The sequence below is a fragment of the Chrysemys picta genome, chromosome 1 (genome assembly GCF_011386835.1).
Source record: "Chrysemys picta bellii isolate R12L10 chromosome 1, ASM1138683v2, whole genome shotgun sequence".
NCBI classification, from domain to species: Eukaryota; Metazoa; Chordata; order Testudines; family Emydidae; genus Chrysemys; species Chrysemys picta.
The window spans coordinates 188,598,537-188,606,970 of NC_088791.1; the positions used below are offsets into that span (position 1 = coordinate 188,598,537).

The 8,434-nt window shown below is 42.5% G+C and overlaps 1 protein-coding gene across 9 annotated transcripts in view; it reads left to right on the forward strand.

Annotated features, from left to right (window-relative positions):
* MAP3K7CL (MAP3K7 C-terminal like) overlaps positions 1–7,721 on the forward strand; it is an 88,809-nt gene extending 81,088 nt beyond the window's left edge. For all 9 annotated transcript variants that reach the window (XM_005283890.5, XM_005283891.5, XM_065576746.1 and 6 more), the window contains one exon: positions 6,503–7,721. In XM_005283890.5, the coding sequence (XP_005283947.1) occupies positions 6,503–6,683 (181 nt within the window). In that variant the 3' untranslated portion in view covers positions 6,684–7,721. The remainder of the gene's footprint in view (positions 1–6,502) is intronic.
* Positions 7,722–8,434: the final 713 nt, after the last annotated feature.

Sequence of the window (8,434 nt, forward strand, 5' to 3'; positions counted from 1 at the left end):
ATTTAATAAAGCCAAACCCAGGAAGGGGTTATAGTCTCTTGGCTCTGTTTGTAGAGCAAGTTGGAAAAAGTGCTTGCTCAGAGTCTCTTTTGATCCAGGTTTTGCAATTCAGTATTGATATTGATTTACAGATTTGTGCAAGTTTTTATAGTGTCTGCCTGCACGTCCCCTGGCTTGAGGCTAGCTAAGTATTGTTGGTGTCTGACTTTCATAAGTACTAATATTTTTTTCCCTAAAATTTGTCATGGATTTAAAATCCTTTACCTGCTGGTGCTGAAAAGCAGTGAAATTAGATTCTGGTTACTGATTGCTTACTTTATTCTATCTCTGTTTAGTGTAACTGCATAACTATAAGAAAAGTAATGAAGAATAAATCTGAAGTAATTTACCTGGAATATTCATAAATTAGGAACTGGTAGCTTGAAAAAGCTCAAGCCTTCAGTCCAGCATTGCACCCAATGGAATAAGTGGGAAGACATTCTGAGGAAGACCTCAGCTGGCCCCAAGTGATGAAAATCATGGAAAGGAAGTTTCATGTCACTAAATTATTAATACAGTTAAATTAATACAAACTGATTCCTCTTAAATTTTTTTAGCTATTACTCATTTGCACTTGATCCTTAGGCAGGCAAAATTCCTGTTGATAGCAGCCTAGTAAGAAATATTCTCTTCAATTCAACTTTGGCATTTAAAAAAATAGTTGTTCCAGTACAGGATAAGAAAAGAGTAATGAATTAATCAATAACATTCTGCTTTTTAACAAAGAATATGATCTGGTTAGCAAGGGGAAGTTATTCCATATTATGCTATAAGATTTTCCTGTATGAATAAATTGAGGTACCTTAAAAGGATGCTGAGGGAAGAACAAAGAGAAAGAAGACAATGGCCCCAGATAAGGACACCGAGTACGGACTTGTCCCCCCCCCCACCCCCACCCCCACCCCAAGTTGCTAGCATTGTTTTGCCCAGACTGGGAGCTAACTGCTCACAGGGCTATAAATGCTTAAAAAGTTACTTAATCTGTGAGAAGCAGGATGATGAAAAGGACAAGGCAACTTTTAAAGGAAACTCTTCCTGAAGCAAGGGGTTGAACTGGTTGGTGAGTTAAGGGAACAGACTATGCCAGCCAGCCCCTAGTTGGACTTTGAATGTGTCTTAGGCCATATCTGTACTACAGAGTTAAGTCGATTTAAGTTTCATCGACGATCATAAACTGCTGTAATTACATTGCTTGTGCGTGTTCACACAACGCTCTTTCTGTCGGCAGAGAACATCCACAGTTGGTGCTCTGGCACTGAGAGAGAGAGCAGTGCACCGAGGGTAGCTAGCCCACTGTGCAAATCGCCAACTTCTCCCACTAGGAGTTCTGGGAATGGATCACAGTGCATCATAGGGGTGGGATCACAGTCCCATGATGCAGTTTTCTCTGTTCCATGATTCCAAGGACTTCTGAGTGTATTTCACGCTGTTTTTCAACTGCATCTGTAAACTTTGCATCCGCCATTTCTGCCTGAAAGTATGGATCCTACACTGATCACCTGACTTGTGATGAGCTTTGTGAACACAAAGAGGCTGATCCTGCAGTATTTCATGAGCTGTGAATCTGAACAGGAATCCGTGGTGCCTGCCCTGCTGTGTACCATGGAAAGAAACAATTCAAAATTGATGTTGGCATTCATTGAGCAGCTGCATCCAGTGGACTATCACTATTGGGCTCGGGAAACAAGCACCGAGTGGTTGGATTGGATTGTGATGCAGATATGGGATGATGAGCAGTGGCTGCATAACTTTCATATGCGCAAAGCCACCTTCCTTGAACTCTGTGTGGAGCTTTCAAGGACATGAAAATGAGAGCTGCCCTAACGGTGGAAAAGCATGTGTTGATCACTGTGTTGAAGCTGACAACTCCAGACTGCTACCAGTCAGTTGCCAATCAGTTTGGAGCTGGGAAGTGTGCAGAGCCATTAATCACCTTCTGCTATGAAGGACTGTGACTCTGAGCAATGTGTAGGAAATAGTGGGTGGCTTTGCGGCAATGGGATTCCCTAACTGCGGTGAGGCGATAGATGGCACACATATCTCTGTTTTGGCCCTAGACCATCTTGCAATGGAGTATATCAAGAGAAACGGCTATTTCTCTATGATATTGCAAGTGTTGGTGGATCACCAGGGTCGTTTCACTGACATGAGTGCAGGGCGGTCAGGGAAGATGTGTGACGCATGCATCTTCAGGAACACTGGACTGTATAGGAAGCTGCATGCAGAGACTTTCTTTCAAGACAAAAAGATTCCAATAGGGAATGTGAAAATGCCCATAGTGATCCTGGGAGACCCAGCCTACCCCTTACTCTCATGGCTCATGAAACCATACACCACAGCTGTTAGGAGTGCTTCAACAACTAACTCAGCAAGTGCAGAATAACCAAGAATGTCCATTTGGCAGATGGAAGGGTCACTGGCGCTGCCTTTTTGGCAGGTTAGACCTCAACAAGGAAACTATTTCCAGGGTCATAGCAGCCTGCTGTGCTCTGCATAATATTTGTGAAACCATGGGGGAAAAGTTTGCCCAGGGGTGGAACTCTGAGGTGGATCACCTGGTGGCTGATTTTGAGGAGTCAGACACCAGGACTATTAGAGGGGCTCAGCGGGGGGCTATTCGAATCAGGGAGACTTTGAAGCAGCATTTTGACAATGAGCCCCAGCAATGTGTCTTTCAGTAATGAATTGAGCCAAGCATTGTTTACTTGCCACATTGAATGACCCCTGTAATGATTCCTGCATGAGCATTAATTGTAGTCTGCAAATGTGGCGATTACTACTGTGTATGAATTTCTGTTGCAACCACCTTGCATAGGTCACAAATAAAGAAACACTGAATTTGTAAGACTAAATTTTTATTAAACAGCAATGCCCAGATTAACATTTCTTATAAAGGACATGACAGTGAGCGGCACTCTCTGAAGTGAGTATTTCACAGCTGGGTGTAAGTCCAGATTTCGTTATGGGAGATGTCCCTGCAGGTGGAGTGCCAGGGGTACCGTGGCAGGCCAGGAAGTGCAAGGAATGTATGGGGGGAGTTTGGGAAGAGCATGGAAGGCAGGGAATTGAGCACTACAGTGCAGTCAGGGACCCAAGCATCTCTGTTTGGTCCTCTGTGAGCTTTATTATCTGCTTCTGACCCTGTATTATCCGCTCCTGGCCCTGGCCCCTCTCCTGGCTATTCATTTCTAGCTTTTTGTTTGTCTCTCGCCATGCTCTGTGCTCACTATCAGCCTGATCTGACAATTGCAGCACTTCATGAAACATGTCCTCCTTACTCCTCCTCATTTGCTTCCTTATCTGATGGAGGTGTTCCGCTGGTGTGTAGGAGCTGGCCCTCAAGCACACATCTGCAGAAGCACAAGAAACAGTACACAGAGTCAGTATTGTGTGTGCACTCACTGTCTTTGAGAAAGAGGTGTATGTAACTTTCATTATTAATTTTCCTTGACAAGCACGCACTAAACAGAGCACTAAACATGGTGAGTTTGGCTGGGGGGATGTGGGGAGGGGATGGTGGAAATGGTCTGGGTGGTTTCAGAAGGGGATCAGTTCAAGCGTCTAAGGACACTATTTTGAATACTGGCACCGTTTTCCACAGGCGGGGGCAACTGAAGCTGAAATCACACTACTGAGGGTAACCAAAGATGCAGGGGTGCATTTCCTGCATGCGTGCGGTTTCCAACAGGTTCTATATGCTGCTACCTGTGTGCTGCTTTGGTGCCTCCAGAAGTAATTGCCAATTGGTGCAGCAAAGTTTCCTACAACAGGGGAAGAAACAAAGCAGTTCTGCCAAGGAACCTTCGGCAAAGGATTGTAGCGTATCTGCAGGAAAGTTTCCTAGAGATCACTATGGAGGATTCCCAGGAGAACTTGGTGTGCATTAACAAACTTTTCCGCGGCACCCCCACTGCGTAGCTGCACAGGGGAGCAAGAAGCAGATGAAACAATACCAAGAGTTGTTAATTTCAATCTCTTCTCCCATGTGCACCATGTAACAAAATAAAGGACACCTCTAGCTCATATAACCATGCACTATCAAAGCAAAATGAGTACTTACCGGAGCTCCCCTCTTTTGCTTCAGGCACACTAGAGCCGGACTGCTGTGACTGGCTAGATCCCTCTGGAGTCAAAAAGAGGTCTTGGCTCACCTCGCCATGCCACAGGACAAGCCTGTTGCTTGTTCCACATCATCCTCCAACTTGACCTCCTCGTCCACCCCTTAGTCTTTGGGAATGACTCCACTGGCCACAGCCTCCAGTCCCCTCAAAGTATCCATGGGGCTCTTGGCGGTGAAGGTGGGGTTGCTGCTGAGGATGGCGAGCAGCTCCTTGTAGAAGTGGCATGTTTTTGGCACCGCACCAGAGTGACGGTCGACCTCCCTTGCCTTCTGGTACGTCTGCCCTAGCTCCTTGATCTTAGCATGGCACTGCTGCATACCCCTTTCGTGCCCCTTCCCATCCATGCCACAGGCAATCTGCTCGTAGGTGTCAAAGTTCCTATGTCTGGATCGGAGCTGCAACTGCACAGCCTCCTCTCCTCACAGACCCAACCAATCCAGCAACTCCTGTGTACTCCAGATGGGAGCATGTTTGCTGCGGAAAGCCGGCATAGTTGGCTGGGAAGATGTGATGTGAGCTGTCCATGCCAAGCAAACAGAAAGTGGAATTTCAAAAATTCCCAGGGCTTTAAAGGGGGAGGAGTGCAGGCCTCTGTACCTGGCTGTAGGGCAGCAGAGTAGAAACTGCTTACCAAAGCGGTCATGATGGGCATTGTGGGACACCACCTGGAGTCTCCTTAGGGTGACATAAACAAGCACAGTGTCTACACTGACAATGTGTCACTCTAACTTTGTCTCAAAAAGCTCTGTGCCGCTCATCAAGATGGTTTTATTATGTCGGTGTAGCAGGAGAATTAAATTGGTGGGAGGAGAATTGTGTGTACACCTCCACTGTTTTGTCAATGAAGACTGACTTTTGTTGACAAAACTGTGTAGTGTAGACAAGGCCTTAGTAATGACATACAGTAGAATCTTATAACTTTACATACAATGTTTCCATACATATTTTACCAGTACAATAATGATCAGCAAATTATGACTTTTCAAATGATGCCTCTTCAAAGCCATACTTGTTGTACAAAATTTATCATAGTCCTGTAAAAGGGTTGAACATTGGGGTACAGACCATCACACCTCCTCCTTACAAAGCTGTGGCTAACCCAGAGGCAGTTGGTCAGGGCCCTCTTTCCTGGACAGGGCATCTGCTGCCATGTTGTCTTTTCTCTTTATGTGCACAGTTTCCGTATCAAAATCCTGAAGAGGCTCCAGTGTAGAAGCTTGGAATTTGAGCCTTTAGGTTTGTTTAGCCTAATCAATGACTAATGATCTGTTAAGACCCTGAATTTTCTATTGAACAGGTAGGGCCTGTTCTTTTGAACAGGATAGTTGCTTAACTGCCCACACTATAGCATAGCATTCCTTTTCTATGACAGACTAATTCTATTCAGTTGATGTACATGTTTTGCTTAAGAAAGCAATTGCGTATTTCATGTTATTCTCCCCTGTTTGCATTAGCACAACACCCAGACCAACGTCTGATGCATCTTTACGCAGTTTAAGCATTTTGTCAAAATCAGGGCTAGCTAGAACAGACTTTTCAGACAAAATGTTCTTTACCTTATCAAATCCTTCCTGGCATGCTTTCATCCAACCGACTTTATTTAGCTTGGTCTTTTTACATAAATCTGTGATGGCAGAGACAATGTCACCAGACCCACACACAAACCGCCTGTAATAGTTTACCAGACCTAGAAAGATTGGATTTATTTTTTGGTTTGGAATATATGCCAATTTACAATAGCTTCCACTTTCAAAGCATAGGGATGTTTGACCTTCCCCTACCCAGTGTCCCAAATAAGGAACTCTGGCTACTTCAGTTTTACAGAGGCTTTTATAGTTAGACCTGCCTCTTTGAGTTTTGACAGCACAGTTCCCAAGTGTTCTTTGTGATCAGCCCAAGTGTTACTAAATACTGTAGTGTCATCCACACATGCTCTTGCAAAGGTCTGTAGACCATTTAACGCTGGTTTACCAGCCCCTGGAAGGTGGCTCCAGCATTAATTAAATCAAATGGTAACACTGTGAACTCCTAGAGTCCTATATCGGTGATGAAAGCAGATTTTTTTCTGTGCATCCTCATCCAAAGGGATTTGCCAATAACCTTGAGTTAAATCAAAAGAATTGAGATATTTAACTTTGCTTAAAATGTCCAGTGTATCATCAGTTCTAGGCATGGGATATACATCTGGTACTGTAACAGCATTAAGTTTTCTATAATCAACACAAAACCTTATAGTGTTGTCTTTCCTAGGGACCAAGACCACAGGTGATGTCCAGAAGCGTACCCTGGGTAATGGCACTTACATACTTCAACTTTTATCTTCCTGTTTTCTTAATCCTCAGAAAGGAGCTGATTGCCAGACTGGAACAGGCAGAAAAGGAGAGCATGGATGCTGCTCAGCTGACTAAGGAATATGCAGAACTGACAGAGGAGAATCGGACATTGAAACTGGCTCAGACGCAGTGTGCAGAGCAACTGGAAAAGCTTAGAATACAATACCAAAAGAGACAGTGCTCTTCATAACTCTCAACTAGCCAATAAGAGGCAGTCAAATCCAGTCTTTGTTTTGTGCTGGCCAAGAGGTTTTAAAAAAAGGTTCTGTTGTAACACTTCACTAGAAATACAGAATATATAAAAGTCTATATTTGATTTAATGCTTGCCAGCCGGTAGCTTAATATAATGGATATTTTATTTCAAGTAACATAATTGAAGCTAATCTAGCCCCATTGTATGTTCTAGTAGATCAGATTTCTTTTCTAAAGATATTTCTTCCAATTTAAGAAGATATGGACACACTAGAAACTGATATAAATAGTCTCTATGTTGGGAGTTGGACCATACTAAGACGTACAGCAGGGGCAGTTTTAATATATGGAACACTGGAACACACTCATGTGCTTCTATTTTAGTTTAGTTTCCTTTTTCGTTTTTATTTTTGTCATGCCTAAAATGTTTGGAAATTGTCCTAAATCTAATCGGGCTATGGCTCAAGATTATGTTCCAAGTATCTGGCATGTTGATAATGTCAACTTTAGGTTGTTTTATAAATTCTAAAAGATTGCACATTTTTAAAAAAAGTACTTTCATTAAAATAGCACTAACTGATCATGTTAATCAAAGAATTATATTGCCAGTAATCATTTTCAAGTTATTAAATTGTGAAGAAACAGATAAGAAAGTTTTCTTTCCACTGCCATATACTTGGCTAGAAATTCTTTTCTTTTTAAAATTCATTTGTACTTTTTGGCATGCAAGAAATGGAAAAGTAATGTATGGACACTACAGTGGTGAATAAATAAGAATTTATGGTTGCTAATGGAGAATACTTCAGTAAAAGTACCATATATTTTGTTTTTATTTTGTAGGCTGTTTTGGAACAGAAATGACTGAGGGTAGGTACTAAGCAGTTCAGTGATATATGAATAACTGAGAGTTAAAATGTCTGTTTTTCCTTGCTCTACTTATCACTGTATTTTCCTAAATCAATTGAAAATCCTTTGTTATACTTCCATTTCTATTCATACAGTATTTTTTTCATTAAAAGTGGATATACAAAAAAAGCTATTTTGTGCCCTTCACTTCCTTAATCTTCCCCATATTTTAAACTCTGCTCAACTGGAAGTGTGTTACACTTTTGTGAGGTTAGAATTAAATACACAGATTTGATGATGAGGTTACACTTTTAAAATTAAAAATGTTAGGAATTGCAAAAGGTAAGATATTCACTGTAACCTTTAACTTTGACCCCATTCTTCTTGTAGGACCCAAGATTTATATTAAATTAACCTAGGCAACTCTCACTGAAGTTATTTAGCACCAAATTTTACCCCAGCTAGTGCAGCACAGAGGCCTAAAGGAGCCCAAGGTGCCCCCTTACATCTCTCTGCTGGCTAACAACATCAGGTAGCATCACAGACTTGAAAGTAGGTTCCATAAGGCTGCTGCTTACTTTCTCATGGAGTATGGGGACAGGATGGGGTGGGGAACAGGCAGAATCTCAGCTCCAATCTCCCCAGCTCACGGGGCAGCATATCTTGTACTGGGTCTATACCTGGGGCAGTTTACTCTCTTCCCAGAGCAGTAGGAAAACAAGAAGGGGAATGGTGTCTGAGTCACAATCTTTTTTCCTGGGATGCTTAACGGGCATGTAATAATGTGCTGCCCCTTATTTAGGGCAGATCATTATCTCACAGTGTAGTCCTTGTGTGTACAAATTTGAAAGCAAAACTGGATCCATACATTGAACAGCATAATGAATAATATAAAATACTTA